At 40.2% G+C, this 18,304-nt stretch overlaps 1 protein-coding gene across 2 annotated transcripts in view; it reads right to left on the reverse strand.

Annotated features, from left to right (window-relative positions):
• Positions 1–5,181: 5,181 nt before the first annotated feature.
• Positions 5,182–18,304, reverse strand: part of LOC106563303 (TNF receptor-associated factor 2) — a 30,040-nt gene continuing 16,917 nt past the window's right edge. For both annotated transcript variants that reach the window (XM_014128792.3, XM_014128793.3), the window contains exons 5-11: positions 15,348–15,509; positions 14,949–15,023; positions 14,490–14,564; positions 12,832–13,071; positions 11,566–11,869; positions 11,120–11,268; positions 5,182–10,858 (exon numbers count right to left, since the gene is read on the reverse strand). In XM_014128792.3, coding sequence (XP_013984267.1) covers positions 10,640–10,858; positions 11,120–11,268; positions 11,566–11,869; positions 12,832–13,071; positions 14,490–14,564; positions 14,949–15,023; positions 15,348–15,509 — 1,224 coding nt within the window. In that variant the 3' untranslated portion in view covers positions 5,182–10,639. The remainder of the gene's footprint in view (positions 10,859–11,119; positions 11,269–11,565; positions 11,870–12,831; positions 13,072–14,489; positions 14,565–14,948; positions 15,024–15,347; positions 15,510–18,304) is intronic.

Raw genomic sequence — 18,304 nt, forward strand, 5'->3', positions numbered from 1 at the left:
TCATTTAGCTGTATCAGCTATAGGACTGGCAGTCATGAAATTTAGTCAGCTGGTTGTCATGCAAATGACTGCTTTTCTCATGGTAATGGTCTGTTAATTAAACACGTTGTTTTCATGGAGATGCAAGCCTTTGGAACGTCTACGTAAAAAAAAAAAGTAAAATCCATTTAATATACCACAATACATACATTTTAGGCTGGTCTAAAGAGAATGTATTTCATAAGGACAATGAGTTGGCCTACTGTGTTATTTGGCTATGGGATGTAGGCTAGTTCGTTTAGCTGACAGGATATGCTAAAGTTCCATGCCATTATTTTATTGTAAGAATATAATTGAACTTAGCTGAATAAAAAAATGTTATTTTTCCCATTCCAGAGCGAGTGTGGCTATGTTGGGTGTGAAAAGTCATTATTTGAAACAGGTCCTACACAGATTTAGTTATTTGGCAACTTTAATTGTGAATGATACAAAACTTAAAATGTCTTAGAAATATAACAATTCTCTATTACTGAGCTATTCAAAATCAAATACTAATTTACTATAATTGTAGGCTAACTAAGCCTCCCTGCACAATCAATGAACCAACAATATCACTTAGGCCTATATGTTCTCTCCCAGACTCATGGATAGAACGTTTGGACCGTAGCATAAGGTAACCAGTCCATCCAGTATGCATAATAATACAGTCTACACTCAAAGGCGATTACTAGAATTTGTTTAATTTGAGGAATAGGTTAGACAAAGTATGTACCAAAGACATCTTAAATTTGTCTTTTCATTTTTTTTTCTGTCACGTGTACTGTGAGGTAGGCTATTACTTGTATAATGGCACCTGTGTAGGTTGGTGGAAATCCCCATCACTGAGAATGAGGGGGTCATCATTCTGTAGATGTGTGGAAATTATCCAACCATTATGTAGAATATAATAAACTCCATTTATCAATCTGACTCCAATATGTGAATACATGCAACAGGCCCTGAACGTCTCTGAAGGAATCTAGTCAAGGTACGGACAATGTAATTTATTTCCCTGACCACATCTGCAGTCCTCATGCCTCCTTGCAGTATGCCTAAATCACATTCACGCAGATGAGCAGGGACCCTGGGCATCTTTCTTTTGGTGTTTTTCAGAGTCAGTAGAAAGGCCTCTTTAGTGTCCTAAGTTTTCATAACTGTGACCTCAATTGCCTTCCGTCTGTAATCTGTCAGTGTCTTAACATCCGTTCCACAGGTGCATGTTCATTCATTGTTTATGGTTCATTGAACAAGGATGGGAAACAGTGTATAAACCCTTTACAATGAAGATCTGTGAAGTTATTTGGATTTTTACGAATTATCTTTGAAAGACAGGGTCCTGAAAAAGGGACGTTTCTTTTTTTGCTGAGTTAACATTATACTTTAAAAAAACTTCAACCAGTAAAATGGCTCTTTGGCTAGCTTTTGCTACAGCCTATATCAATGAGCTTTAGCATTCTAGCTAACAACTGCTGCATCCATTACATTTACATTGCCTGTGAAGGGGTGGTGGGAGAGAAGAAGTAAAATTCTTAGTAAAAACCAAGAACAACAATCATGGGTCGGGAGCCGCAGGGAGAAGTGGGTGTGTAATGCATCCAAAATAGTTATTTTGCCAAGATCATAACCAAATATAACCTTAGCGACTGTTCAAGCAAGAATTTAAAAAATCATTGTAAGCGTATAAGAACCACAAAAAGTGACTTTGATTAGAAGTAATAAATCAAGGCTATGTTGAATGGGCGCAGATGTCGATGGCTTTCTTACTGCCGCCAAGAGTCGCACGCATCTGTGCGTGATGGCAGTGTGTTGTTTACTTGAACAACATTTTGGAAGCTAATAGATTACAATTATGTCTTATCTTTTACCTAAATGCAATCAGAAGATAATAATATTTACATGTTAATAGTAACAGAATACATAGCAAAAGAATGACTGCAGATTAAATTGAAAGTTGTACACCCATAGGCTACTGTCCCTTTAAGAGCTAGAATTGATTGCTGCCAAAGCAGCAGCTAATCTTCCTAGGGTCCAGCAAAATTAAGCTAGTTTATACAATTTTAAAAACATTACAATACATTCACAGATTTCACAACACAATGTGTGCCTTCAGGCCCCTAATCCACCACGACCACATATCTACAGTACTAAATCCATGTGTATGTACAGTGTGTGTGTTATTGTGTGTGTATATGTCTGTGCCAATGTTTGTGTTGCTTCACAGGCCCTGCTGTTCCATAAGGTTTTTATCAGTTTTTTAAATCAAATTTTACTGCTTGCGTCAGTTACTTGATGTGGAATAGAGTTCCATGTAGTCATGGCTCTATGTAGTACTGTGTGCCTCCCATAGTCTGTTCTGGACTTGGGGACTGTGAAGAGACCTCTGGTGGCATGTCTTGTGGGGTATGCATGGGTGTCCGAGCTGTGTGCCAGTAGTTTAGACAGACAGCTCGGTGCATTCAACATGTCAATACCTCTCATAAATACAAGTAGTGATGAAGTCAATCTCTCCTCCACTTTCAGCCAGGAGAGATTGACATGCATATTATTAATATTAGCTCTCTGTGTACATCCAAGGGCCAGCCGTGCTGCCTGGTTTAGTGAGTGTTTTGTTCCAAATTCAATGCTTTTAGTTTTAGAAATATTTAGGGCTAACTTATTCCTTGCCACCCACTCTGAAACTAACTGCAGCTCTTTGTTAAGTGCTGCAGTCATTTCAGTCGCTGCAGTGTTGAGTCATCCGCATACATAGACACTCTGGCTTTACTCAAAGTCACTGAAGTCTAACAAGACAGCCCCCACAATCATTTTATCACCAATTTCTCTCAGCCAATCATCAGTCATTTGTAAGTGCTGTGCTTGTTGCGTGTTCTTCCCTATAAGCATGCTGAAATTCTGTTGTCAATTTGTTTACTGTGAAATAGCATTGTATCTGGTCAAACACCATTTTTTCCAGAAGTTTACCAAGGGTTGGTAACAGGCTGATTGGTCGGCTACTTGAGCCAGTTAAGGGGGCTTTCGTGAAGAGGGCACGACAAAGCCTATTCCCCCTCAGGAAACTAAAAAGATTTGGCATGGGTCCTCAGATCTTCAAAAGGTTCTACAGCTGCAACATCGAGAGCATCCTGACTGGTTGCATCACTGCCTGGTACGGCAACTGCTCGGCCTCCAACCGCAAGGCACTACAGAGGGTAATGCGTACGGCCAAGTACATCACGGGGCTAAGCTGCTTGCCATCCAAGACCTCTACACCAGGCGGTGTCAGAGGAATGCCCTAAAAATTGTCAAAGACCCCAGCTACCCCAGTCATAGACTGTTCTCTCTACTACTGCATGACAAGCGGTACCGGAGCGCCAAGTCTAGGACCAAAAGACTTCTCAACAATCTTTACCCCCAAGCCATAAGACTCCTGAACAGGTAATCAAATGGCTACCCGGACTAACAGCATTGTGTCCCCCCCACCACCTGCCAACCCCTCTTTTACGCTGCTGCTACTCTGTTTATCATCCATGCATAGTCACTTTAACCATACCTACATGTACATACTACCTCAATTAGCCCGACTAACCGGTGCCTGTATATAGCCTCGCTACTGAATATAGCCTCGCCGCTGTTATTTTTCACTGTCTTTTTACTGTTGTTTTTTATTTCTTTACTTATCTATTGTGCACCTAATACCTATTTTTTACTTAAAAATTGCACTGTTGGTTAGGAACTGTAAGTAAGCATTTCACTGTAAGGTCTACACATGTTGTATTAGGTGCACGTGACAAATAAACTTTGATTGGATTTACTATTCTTGGGTAGCGGAATGACTTTGGTTTCCCACCAGGCCTGAGGGCACACACTTTCTAGTTGGTTTAAATGGAAGATATGGCAAATAGGAGTGGCAATATTGTCCACTAATATCCTCAGTAATTTTCCATCCAGGTTGTCAGACCCCGGTGGCTTGTCATTGTTGATAGACAACAATTTGTCACCTCTTCCACACTCACTTTACGGAATTCAAAAGTACAATGCTTGTCTTTCATAATTTGGTCAGATATACTTGGATGTGTAGTGTCAGCGTTTGTTGCTGGCATGTCCTGCCTAAGTTTACTAATCTTGCCAATGAAAAAGTAATTAAAGTAGTTTGAAATATCAGTGGGCTTTGTGATGAATGAGCCATCTGATTCAATGAATGAAGGAGTCAAGTTGGCTTTTCTTCCCAAAAGGTAATTTAAGGTGCCCCAACACTTTTTACTATCATGCTTTATATAATTTATTTGTTTCATAGTGTAGTTTCTTTTTATTTAGTCACATGATTTCTTAATTTGCAGTACGTTTGCCAATCGGTTGTGCAGCCAGACTTAATTGCCATACATTTTGCCTCATCCCTCTCAACCATACACTTTTTCAATTCCTCATCAATCCAAGGGGATTTAACAGTTTTTACAGTAATTTTCTTAATGGGTGCATGCTTATTAGTAACTGGAATAAGTAGATTCATAAATGTGTCAAGTGCAGCGTCTGGTTGTTCCTCATTACACACCACAGACCAGCAAATATTATTTACATCATCAACATATGAATCACCACAAAACTTATTGTATGACCTCTTATACACTATATTAGGCCCAGCCTTTGGAACTTTGGTTTTCCTAGATATGGCTACTATATTGGAGGAAACGGTGTTGCAGTATTCTAGTGTCTGCTGCGGGAACAATGACAAGCGAACCTGAGAGGCTTTGTGTTCATATTGCCCTAAAAAAGGCAACCGGACCGAGGAATTCAAGTGCACCGAACTCAGACCACATCTCGAGATGGTCTCAGTTCGGTTCGCTTCTGGGGCTCTTTAGAGGGGTATGAGTTATTTTGGAGTGTGCACACTGAAAAAAAATTAAGCAAACTGCACTTAGTTCACAAAAACTGTCTGAAAGGGACCGAGCGTGAAAACACCTTGAGGTGATTCAATGGTCAAGTGGAATTTTACTGCTGGTGTGGCAGTAATAATGTCACTGCAACAGTCCTAATCAGGTACAACAGTACATTTTTTTGGAACATAATCTCTCCCCCCCCCCCCCACACACACACACACACACACCACACACACACACACCACACACACACACACACACACACACACACACACACCACACACACACACACACACACCCACACAAAAAAATCTTTGTATTTCTATTTAATGGATGTGATAATTAAAGATTCATACTAGATCTACATGAACACATGCAGAAACGTAATCATAAATGCTTAACCATAAATGCTTCAGTAAATCACACATAGATAACGAATGACCCAGAATAATGTTAAGTGAAGGCGATCTACTTGTAGCATGTGTTAATGTTAAGATCTATATTGTCTTTCTTCACTTTACACAAGAAAGAGAGCCTGTCACAAGTAAATAACATTCAGAAACACTCCATTGTTATATTCAATACAATTGCTTATATCAGGGATGGGCAACTTTGATGAGGGTGGGGCCAACAAAAAAACAGAACTAATGAGGGTCCACAGTTTCCTTGTGGCTCTGCGTACCCACATCCATACATACAGCACCCACCCGAACCATTTTTATTTATTTTTTGGTCCGCAGGCCTACAAATTAGGACCGCGGGCCACCAGTTGCCCATCCCTGGCTTATATAATAGCTTGCTAAAGGGTATTTATGAGTGAGCTCACTATCTAGAAATAAGCTTGTTATTTGAGAGTAAAGATGCATTTAGTATTTGAAAAGAGAAGGAGCTTCCTCAGCTTATCACTTTATAACATAGTTATCTTATATAATTAATTTATCATATGATAATGTATATATATATAAATAATAATGTATTGAATCATATCTTTACTTTATATGTCTATGCTGTGGTGTACTTATGCACACCATACAGTAGTGTATATACAGTGGATTCGGAAAGTATTCAGACCCTTTCCCTTTTTCCACATTTTGTTACGTTACAGCCTTATTCTAAAATTGATGAAATCCTCATTAATCTACACAAAATACCCTATAACGACAAAGCGAAAACAGATTTTTAGATTTTTTTTTACAAAGTTATAAAAAATGAAAAACAGAAATAACTGATTTACATAAATATTCAGACCCTTTGCTATGCAATTTGAAATTGGGCTCAGCTGCATCTTGCTTCCATTGATCATCCTTGAGATGTTTCTACAACTTCATTGGAGTCCACCTGTGGTAAATTCAATTGATTGGACATGATTTGGTAAGGTCCCACTGCCTGCTTGGAGTTAGTTAAAATGCACCTAAAGGACTCTCACACCAAGATTCTCTGGTCTGATGAAACCAAGATTGAACTCTTTGGCCTGAATGCCAAGCGTCACGTCTGGAGGAAACCTGGCACTACAGCATCATGCTGCATCTGCTCTTTCAGTGGCAGGGACTGGGAGACTAGTCAGGATCAAGGAAAAGATGAACGGAGCAAAGTACAGAGAGACCCTTGATGAAAACCTGCTTCAGAGTGCTCAGGACCTCAGACTAGGGCAAAGGTTCATCTTCCAACAGGACAACGACCTTAATTAAGCACACAGCCAAGACAACGCAGGAGTGGCTTCGGGACAAGTCTCTGAATGTCCTTGAGTGGCCCAGCCAGAGCCTGGACTTGAACATCTTTGGAGAAACCTGAAATTAGCTGTTCAGCAACACTCCCCATCCAACCTGACAGAGCTTGAGAGGATCTGCAGAGAAGAATGGGAGAAATCCCCAAATACAGGTGTGCCAAGCTTGTAGCGTCATGCCCAAGAAGACTCAAGGCTGTAATCGCTGCAAAAAGGTGCTTCAACTAAGTACTGAGTAAAGGATCTGAATACTAATGTAAATGTAATATTTAAGCTTTATTTTTAATACATTTGCAAATATTTCTAAAAACCAGTTTTTGCTTTGTCATTATGGGGTATTGTGTGTAGATTGATGAGGAAAAAAACAATTTAATCAGTTTTAGAATAAGGCTATAATGTAACAAAATGAGGAAAAAGTCAAGAGGTCTGAATACTTTACGAATGCACTGTGTGTGAGATATGTATGTATATATTATTTAGAGGCAGTGGTTATCTAGCCGGCAAACAGCATTAATGTTAAAAGTATATTATGCCGCTAGTGAAGAATAGTTTAGCAAACATTTTTATAAAACATTAGCAAATAACACTACTGATCTTTTAAAATCAGTGAGAAATAGGCTGAGCGAGAGGGCCCATAGAACCCCACAGTGAAGGTGTCATAATACCCATAAAACATAGAGGTCAAACAGGGAAATGGTTCCAATCATCTTCACACTATTCTTTTTTCCCATAGGGGATTTTAGACACACTTAAACTCAGGGATGTTTCGTGTAGGCTTACGCTGGCGGGACATTTTGACGACCACATAAATCTCTGTTGGACAAGGTGACTTATCAATATATTCTGCTCCATTTACTTGCAGAAAATAAATTACTAATTGGCATCAACTTAGACATAATGCAAAACTACAAATCCCTGCAAGCTCCTGCACGTCATCTCAAGCTTACACCTTTGCTAACAGGTATTGTGTCAATTTAAAACTTGCACAAGACAGTTCACAGAATTGTCCATTTAAAGAAATGTAGCCAATTTATTCATTACTACATTCCGCTAAAATTAGTTAATCCAGACATTATTATCATTGCCTCGATTCGTCAGTCTTCCCCAGATCATCATGGCATTTGTAGTCCTTTATGATAGCCACATTAGCAGCTAATTAGCATAGAATTTAGTGGGGGGTAAATACAGGTGAGTATATTTATAAAAGTCACCTTGTCCTAGAGAGATTTACATAGTTATCAAAACTAGACGTCGACCAATTATGATTTTTCAACGCCGATGCCGATTATTGGAGGACCAAAAAAAGCCGATACCGATTAATCGACCGATTTTTTTATAATTTTTTGCTTTTTTTTTGTAATAATGACAATTACAACAATACTGAATGAACACTTATTTTAACTTAACCTATCTGGGCTAGGGGGCAGTATTTTCACGGCCGGATGAAAAACGTACCCAATTTAAACAGGTTACTACTCTGGCCCAGAAACTAGAATATGCATATTATTAGTAGATTTGGATAGAAGACACTCTGAAGTTTCTAAAACTGTTTGAATGGTGTCTGTGAGTATAACAGAACTCATATGGCAGACAAAAACCTGAGAAAAATCCAAGCAGGAAGTGAAAAGTCAGAATTGTAGTTCTTCTTTTGATTCTCTATCGAAGCTACAGTGTCTGTGGGGTGACGTTGCACTTCCTAAGGCTTCCATTGGCTGTCTAAAGCCTTCAGAAAGTGGTTTGAGCATTTTCCTGTCACTGGGCAGATAATAGGAGCTCAGTTACTGAGTGGTCTGCCTGGCAACAAAGGGATTGGAAATGTGCAGTCACACGAGCACGCCGTTCCTTCTTTTTCTTCTTGAATGAATATGCTATTGTCCGGTTGGAATATTATCGAAATTTTACGTTAAAAATACCATAAAGATTGATTTTAAACAGCGTTTGACATGCTTCTAAGTACGGTAATGGAACATTTTGACTTTTCGTCTCTCGTTCCGTGCTCGCGCGTTATGCCTTTGGATAAGTGATCTGTACGCATGAACAAAACGGAGGTATTTGTACATAAATATGGATTATTTCGAACAAAAACAACATTTGTTGTGGAAGTAGCAGTCCTGAGAGTGCATTCTGATGAAGATCAGCAAAGGTAAGAGAATATTTCTAATACTAATTCAGAGTTTAGGTTGCCCCGAACTTGGCGGGTGTCTGAATAGCTCGCCGTGATGGCTGAGCTATGTACTCAGAATATTGAAAAATGTGCTTTCTCCGTAAAGCTATTTTAAAATCGGACACTGCGGTTGCATCCAGGGGTAGTCTATCTATAATTCTTTAAATAATTGTTATATATTTTGTCAACGTTTATGAGTATTTTTGTAAATTGATGTGCATATTCACCGGACGTTTTGGTGGGAATACATTTTCTGAACATCACGCGCCAATGTAAAATGCTGTTTTTGGATATAAATATGAACTTTATCGAACAAAACATACATGTATTGTGTAACATAATGTCCTAGGAGTGTCATCTGATGAAGATCGTCAAAGGTTAGTGCTTCATTTAGCTGTGTTTGGGGTTTAACTGACACATGTCCTTGCTTGGAAAATGGCTGTGTGATTATTTTTGTCTATGTACTCTCCTAACATAATCTAATGTTTTGCTTTCGCTGTAAAGCCTTTTTGAAATCGGACAATGTGGTTAGATTAACGAGAAGTTTATCTTTAAAATGGTGTAAAATAGTTGTATGTTTGAGAAAGTTGAATTATGACATTTTGTTGTTTTTGAATTTTCCGCCCTGATATTTCACTGGCTGTGTCCCGCAGGTGGGACGCTAGCCCATAGAAGTTAATGTAATACATAAATACTATCAATTTAGCCTCAAATAAATAATGAAACATGTTCAATTTGGTTTAAATAATGCAAAAATGTTTATATATATATATAACTTTTTTATTATTACTATTTTTTTGTTTGTTATTTATTTATTTATTTTATTATTTAAAAAAAAATTAATCGGCAAATCAGTGGCCAAAAATACCGATTGTTATGAAAACTTGAAATCGGCCATTCCGATTAATCGGTCGACCTCTAATCAAAACGTCACGCCAGGGTAAGCCTACATGAAACAAACCCCTTATTTTAAGTGTTTCTAAAATCCCCCATGGGAAAAATTCATGGTGAAAAAAAAGATTGGAACCATTTCCCTGTTTGACTGCTAGGTTTTATGGGTATTATGACTCATACTGTGGTCCTCTATTCAAGCATTGGTTCAGTCCACCACAATTTGCATGTTTATGTAAAGGATGTTGAGACTTATTAATTCAAGGCAATGGTGTCCAATCTACTGATCTCTCTTTTTGTTACCAGTGAAGGGCGCTCCATTGTCCCATATGCGAGATCTATTCCTGACATCCACTATAAGTCTCTGTAACTATTACTTTAAATATTACAGTGTGAACTATGGTGAACAATATGCCAATCGTAGATGGCCCATATGGGGTGGGCTAGACCCTCCATTGCAATCTGATTACCAATATGTTGGAAATCCCCTGTAAATGCCTTATCATGCAACTGGTGGTGCCTCCTGCACACTTGATGGTTCCACAAATGTGACTCCCAGTGCCTTCAATGAATACAATTCACAATATCTATATAATCCTGCAGATCTGAAAATTGGACCGAATTCTTGAGATAGCGCTCTCCCTGAGAGAATTTTTGAAAAAGGTTTTCATTCAAATGCTGTTAGCTGGCTAAATAGACACTGCCTAGATTCTGCTTATAATTATATTATATTATTTAATAGTATTATATAATTTAATGTATTTTATGGTCATAAGTCATCATTTTGTGTGTTCTTCTGCTGTGCATTTTTGGGCCTTTAACTACCACTTCCAGTTTCTAAAAGCCTTTACATTTTAGTAATTTAGCAGATGCTCTTATCCAGAGCGACTTACAGTAGTGAATACATGCATTTTTTTGTACTGTATTTTTGTTTTTGGTACTGTAGTTTTTTGTACTGTAGTTTTTGTACTGTAGTGACTTCCACAGTCACTACAGGCCTGTGAGGTCTACAATGGCCTTGATGAAAATGGTGTCATCCCTAAGGTAGGAGCTCTTGCCTGCCAGTTTAGCCAATGGGCAGAAGAGTGGGCAGCCACTGGCTATGTTCATCTCACTGATTGGTCGCTGGAAAGAGGTGGAGCTTACATCAGGCCGGAAGGCATCAATGATATGCTCCCTGTTATTCTGATCCAGCAGCATCAGTGTCACCTACAGGGAAGAGAACGAGGAAAGAGGACGGAGATTTAATATTTCGTTTTTACTATAATGCATTTTGTTGTAGTTACTAATGTTAGACACAGGTAACAGCCAAAATAAAGGAAGCACAAACAAAGTGTCTTAATAGGCTGTTGGGCCACTACGAGCCAGAACAGCTTCAATGCACCTTGGCATAGATTCTAGTGCCTGGAATTCTATTGGAAAGCTCATGCTTTCAATACACTTTGTATCCCTTATTTACTCAAGTCTTACCTTCTGACTGAATGGCCATTTGAGAAGAGCGTCACACTTGCCCCTCATCACCACGAAGAAGAGAGAAAGGTGAGTCCCTCGACCTGTTCCGTCCCCATTCAGATACAGTCTCAGACACATCTTATAGCCATATTTACTTGAGTAGAATGCTACGGGATAAGAGGAACTATATTAGAATCACAGTATGGGCATCTGTGACTTATTGAGTCACTTGTGGTAAAAATGAGTGCATGCTTGTGGAATTAGACTGCCAAAAATGTGCATTTCCATAGAGTATGGTATACTTATGATACACTAAAGAGCAAGGACATAAAAAGAAAGATATCAAATCAGATTTTCCTAAATGAAAATAGAAGGATTTTCAAGTTAAAGCCAGTCAACTTGTAACTGCAGGCCTTAAGGACTGGTGAATAACATAAGAATAAAATAATCAGGGCAGATCTAACCTGGTGAGAACATAGCGGGTGTTCGCCCGGCCACAGCGTCCTGGCGGCGGCGTGAGAAGTCGGCGATCTTCCAGACAAAGACACCATCAAAGGTGCAAAACTGGAGTTCTCGCAGAGTCTGGTCTGTCTCAGCCAGTTGTAGGTCCCGCATGGTGAGAGTACGCTCTAGTTGACGTACCTTGTTGCCGAGGTTCTCAATCTTGTCTTGGTCTAGACGATGTTGCCGTGAGAAGGCCTCTAAAGTGAGAGAACTCCTCTCCACTTCCCTGTTCAGTACACACACTATATTCTCCAGTGCTCTCACCTGCAGGACCACAACACAGAGAATACAACGAAGACAAGTCCTTCATTATGTGTTACTGCATCTGCAACATCTCTGTATGGATTACCGTAAATTCCGGACTATAAGCCGCAACTTTTTTCCCAGGCTTTGAACCTCGCGGCTTAAACAATGACGCGGCTAATATATGGATTTTTCCCGCTTTCAATTTTTTTCTCTCCAAAAAAACACATTCTGTGACGTGCTCAGTTTTTTGGCGGCATGAAGCTTTCATTAGACCAATGAAATTGCAGAACGGGTTAAGGTCAAACAACTTTTTTGTTTACTGTTTAGATTAAATCGAGCGCTCTCAAACTTCCCATCATTCTGATTACGGTAGTCATTTTGTCACCCTCATCATGGCAAAGACACGGAGAAATGCATATGATGCAGCTTTCAAGTTGAAGGCGATTGATCTGGCTGTTGGAAAAGGAAATAGAGCTGCTGCACGGGAGCTTGGTCTTAATGAGTCGATGATAAGACATTGGAAACAGCAGCGTGAGGAATTGACTCAGTGCAAAAAGACAACTAAAGCTTACTGCTAATTTTTTATTTTTGTTACAAGCCGTGTTTCGTTAAAGCCTATTTATTTTTGTTACAAGCCGTGTTTCGTTAAAGCCTGTGTAAAGTTAATTTGTTTCAATGTACCGGTAGGCACCTGCGGATTATAGACATGTGCGGCTTATTTATGTTCAAAATAATATTTTTTTTTAAATTCAGTGGGTGCGGCTTATATTCAGGTGCGCTTAATAGTCCGGAAATTACGGTAGTATTCAGGCCATCTGTAAGAGTTCAATAACAAGTAGGATGCCAATCCATTTGATCATTTAACAGCTTGGTTGACATAGTCCTGTTAAATAAGGGAAGCTTTAAAACAATATATAAGACAACAATAGCTTCCGTAGTATTTCCTATTCATCAAACGCATCAGACCAAATGAAGCCCACCTTGTGGTCAAGACCAAATGTCTGTCCAGAGGCAGCGGCTCCTCCCCCATCTGTGGCTGCAGTAGCTGTGGCTCCATCCTCGGGAGCGCGGTACAAGCCCAGCCCAGAGTCCTCCTGCCACTCCCCCAGCCCTGGGGCATCTGGACGCTGAAGCCGCACCAGAGACATAGTCGCCAGGATCAGACGCATGTGCTCCATGACACTAGTCTGCTCGTGGTCACTGTGCTTCCCATTATCAATCTGTGGTGACACAACACAAGGCGTTAAGCACAATGAGTTAACTAGTCCGTATCATACTGTTCAGTGTCAATTTTAGATGCCCTTCAATATTGAGATTCAAGCTGGAATTCAATTGTAGGGGACTGCACATAAAGCTCAGAACATTTACTCTCAAACACTAGATGTCTCTTTTGAGACGTCTCTCTGTTGAGGGTGTGTCTAATACCCAAGAAAATATGTGGACACCTGCTCGTCAAACATCTCATTCCAAAATCATGGGCATTAATATGGAGTTGGTCCCCCCTTTACTGCTATAACAGCCTCCACTCTTCTGGGAAGGCTTTAAACTAGATGTTGGAACATTGCTGCGGGGACTTGCTTCCATTCAGCCACAAGAGCATTAATGAGGTGTTGGGAGATTAGGACTGGTTTCGCAGTCAGCGTTCCAATTCATCTCAAAAGTGTTAGATGGGATTGATGTCAGGGCTCTGTGCAGGCCAGTCAATTTCTTCCACACCGATCTTGACAAACCATTTCTGTATGGACCTCGCTTTGTGAACGCCGGCATTGTCATGCTGAAACAGGAAAGGGCCTTCCCCAAACTGTTGCCACAAAGTTGGAAGCACAGAATCATCTCAAATGAAATTGTATGATGTAGCATTAACATTTCCCTTCACTGAAACTAAGGGGCCTACCCCGAACCATGAAAAACAGCTCCAGACCATTATTCCTCCTCCACCAAACTTTACAGTTGCATTCGGGCAGGTAGCATTCGGGCAGGTAGCATTCCGCCAAACGCAGATCCGTCCGTTGGACTGCCACATGGTGAAGCGTGATTCATCACTCCAGAAAACGTGTTTCCACTGCTACAGAGTCCAATGGAGGTAAGCTTTACACCAACAAACAATTATTGTGCTGATGTTGCTTTTAGAGGCAGTTTGGAACGCGGTAGGGTTAGGGTGAGTGTTACAACCGAGGACAGACGATTTTTGCACCCCAACAATGGCCAGGTAGATGTCAGATCATGCTGTACGTACTACTAAGTTGGATAGTACTTGTGCCTCAACCAAGAAGTTGCCACAAGTGTCTAATTATAAAGGTCTAACTATAAACCAAACAATCAACAGAACATTGTTCACTGTCTGCATGCCATGGAGTAGTCAAGGTGACTCAGAAAAACAAGAGGAAAGAGGGGATTTTTCTTGATCCAAATGACTACAAATTTAGCCAGATTCATTTGACTGTCAAATGAGGGCAAGTCATAGGAAAATACTGAGAAATACAAACCAGTTTCCTCTGACAAACAGGAAACCGTATTCAAGAGCTGTCTGGGACATTACAATCAAAGATATGCATTTTTCAAATATCTAAGGCGGCCATCATCATATACTGTAGATAAAACCTTATCTGAATAGATATAATTGATCTTCTATACACACCACAACCTTGCAGCCGACCTCACTGAACGGACATGCAGTCTTAGACTTGGCACAGGATCTGCTGTGATCTAGAAACTGCAGGGAGAGAACAGAAAGAGAAAGATCAGGGTTATGGAGATTAAATTGGGGCTTAACCCTGACAATAACCGTCATTATTTCAAATGTGAAAGTAGATGACTGTTGAGACAGAATAAAATAACCTAAGTTCAAAGGGCTAACTCAAACAAAGTGCAACTACCTTCTTAGTTCTGTTATGAGAAGACTTCATAGTGAGACCTACTTCTACTAAAGAGTGATAAATGAGTCTGTTCATGCTCTGGCCTACTCCACTTGACTAGGCAACAATGTATATTTATTGAAAGCAGAAACTATATAGCACCAAGGCTGATAAGATATGATTAATTGACCTAGAAAGCAAGCCAAATGAAGACTTTTAAAAGGACACAGTAGAGGACAGACCTTTTCCCGTGGGATCTTTTTCTTTCCACAGTCCTTGCACTGCATGGGAAACTTCTGGCAGATTTCATCATGAGCCTGTAATAGATAAGGAGTGGGAGTTGGTATGAGAATAACAGTTCATCTCAGAATCAACACATTCCATAACCATTACATTTACATTTTAGTCATTTAGCAGACGCTCTTATCCAGAGCGACTTACAGTAGTGAATGCATACATTTCATACATTTTTTTACTTTTTTTTCTTCTCCGTACTGGCCCCCCGTGGGAATCGAACCCACAACCCTGGCGTTGCAAACACCATGCTCTACCAACTGAGCCACAGGGAATCTGACTCTCTGGAGTACTGTCTCCACTTGTACATTTGTTGGCCATTGGTGTTCTCCAGATAAGCATCTCACCTTGATTTCCTTGAAGTTGAAGGAGACTTTGCAGTACTTGCAGTTCAATGTCCTTGCTTCACATTCTCTCTCATTATGCCTCTCTTTTTCACTGCGCAGGATAAGGACCTGGCAGGTTTCACATGGTACTCGCTCATACTCACACTTGCCCTCGTGTTGTGCCTGGGAAACAAAAACAAAGTTTTACCACTGACCATTTGCAGAAATGTGTAGCAGTATTAACCCAATGAGTCCCACCATAACACCGGTGCGTTTTTTACTTTAACCCCTTTTAAACATAATGTGTTTGAGCTACAGACGTTTGGGTTGTACTATTGGATTTCTTCTGCATCCATAGATACCAACCATTAATCTGTGGGATTAACAGGGGCTAAACGAGACCAGTCTTTTTGAGACAATGGCGGATCCCGAAGGGGCCCGGGCCAGGTCTTTTTTTCACAAAAACGTCTGTAGTCCTAATGGTTTGAGCTACAAACTACTAAAAGCTATCTATGAAAAGCTGAGACTCTCACCAACATGCAACATGTTCTGCTCTATGGTGCTCACAAGCTAAACAAGTGGTGTTGGATTCGGGGTAAACTTTGAACATTGAGATATTAAAGACATGATAGATCAGACGCATTGTGTATAAGGAGTGAAAGATAAATGGGTCTCTGTAGAAAGACAGATGACTTTGGAATGTGTTGGGTGGACGGGAGGAGATCACAGGATTGCTATAGGGGAAGTGGATGGACATCTGTGGATTAGGCGAAGGAGGGGTTGAGGTCAGGAGGGAGTAATAAGGGTTTACATCCTATTACCCTCTTCCTGTGGAACCATAAGATGTAAGGATTGGAGAGAACGAGGAGTGTCTAAAGTGGAGTATATATACTTGTGATGGTGAGAACAGGTTTTTGTCTGAATTACAGCTGTAACGACCCTTTGGGAAGAATTAAACTTGGTTAAGCTTCTCTAGTGTCCGTGAGTTATTTACTCTGAAAGATTAGAACCTAACAGTGGTTAGAAGGTAAGGAAGGGGTTATTCTACATAGATCATAGGAAATACCAGGACATAGTGTCTATAGTACCGTAATTAGCTCACATAGTTGCTGTCAAACTCCAAACACTTGTCACTGACTAGTTGGACATTCATTTCCCAGTGAGCAAACAATTTCTCTACTTACAGCATTCATATACATTCATTTTTATAAGGTTTTTGCTTTGGCAAACCTTATTTTTATATTGACATTTGCCATTAAAACTCACGAATGCAGCTGTTTATGTCAAGTTGTTTTGTTTTCTACTGGTAGCCCTGCTTTTCCTGAAAATAAAATCGTAAAACACTTCATTGTGAAGCTAAATATAAGAGCTGGACATGCAGATAAATGAAGGTCAGATAAATGAAAAGCCTATTTTTGCTGGGATCTCGGGACTGAAGAGGTTAAGAAAGGACAACCAAAACCAGGAACTCTGTGGAGCTCTGTCAGTGACCATTGGATTCTTAGTCACCTCCCTGACCAAGGCCCTTCACCCCCGATTGCTCAGTTTGGCCGGGCAGCCAGCTCTAGAAAGAGTCTTGGTGGTTCCAAACTTCTTCCATTTAAGAATGATGGAGGCCACTGTGTTCTTGGGGACCTTCAATGCTTCAGAAATGTTTTGGTACCCTTCCCCAGATCTGTGCCTTGACACAACCCTGTCTCGGATCTCTATAAACAATTCCTTCGACCTCATGGCTTGGTTTTTGCTCTGACATGCACTGTCAACTGTGGTACCTTATATAGACAGGTGTGTGCCTTTCCAAATCATGTCCAATCAATTGAATTTACCACAGGTGGACTCCAATCAAATTGTAGAAACATCAAGGATGATCAATGGAAACATGATGCACCTGACCAAAATTGTGAGTCTCATAGCAAAGGGTCTGAATACTATATATAAATAAGGTATATGTTTCTTTATTTGTAATAAATGTGCAAAGTAAAAAAAAAAAAACTGTTTTCGCTTTGTCATTATGGGGTGTTGTGTGTAGATTGAGGAAAATGTTTTATTTTCGAATAAGACTAACGTGGAAAAAGGGAAGAGGTCTGAAAACTTTTCAAAAAGCACTGTATCCACTCCCGTGGGGATTTCCGATGAGTTGGTTGCCCCAGCCGAACCACCGGGTAAGGCTCCAGCTAAGAAACGTGGGTGCTCCAACACTGGCAAGCAGGCGAAGAAAGTAAAACATTCTAAGCTTCAGCCCACGCCTGGGTCCAGTTAGCCTTCCCACCCGGTTCTTTCAGCCCTCGTAGACAACAAAGTTAGACATCTAGATTGCCCTTCGTGTTGTACCATTTAGACTATTTTTTGGTAGTCGATTTCCCTAGCTCTCCTCCGGCTCACTCCATCTCCAAGCTTAGACACATTCTCATCTCTTGGCATGCCCCGCTCTGATGAGAACTATACCCCTCAAGTGTTTAGGTATTAACCTAGACAGCAAGTCAATGCAGGCTTCTCTACCGCGAGAGAAACGCTCTCGCATTAGAGACATCATTAAATATTTTGTCAACACCGTATGTCACCATGCGTGAACTACGGTCCCTTTTAGGTCATTTTAAATTTCACCATATGTATCATTCCCCATGGACGTGTCTAGGCTTTTCGATTTAGCAAAAACGGTGGCAAATCTCCACGACGTCATTGTTCTGGATGAGGGATGAGGGATGCCAATCCGACCTGCGTTTCTGGTCTATGGTCTATGATGTGCGATAATTGGAATTTCTTTCTTTTATAATGACTTTGTGGAAACATCAGCCTCTCTCGAATTCTACATTGAGGCTGATCCCTCTGCAGTTTTAATTAAAAAAAATAAAAATCGAATGGTTTTATGGAACATGGCCTATTGAAATGTAATCCCCGTACTCAGAGCCTTGTTCGAATTGTATCACTTTGTTATAGCATGTCTACTCTGGGGCAGACAGTGGTCTAAGAGAAGGATT

This window comes from Salmo salar, chromosome 11 (assembly GCF_965601325.2).
Source record: "Salmo salar chromosome 11, fSalSal1, whole genome shotgun sequence".
In the NCBI taxonomy this organism is placed as follows: domain Eukaryota; kingdom Metazoa; phylum Chordata; class Actinopteri; order Salmoniformes; family Salmonidae; genus Salmo; species Salmo salar.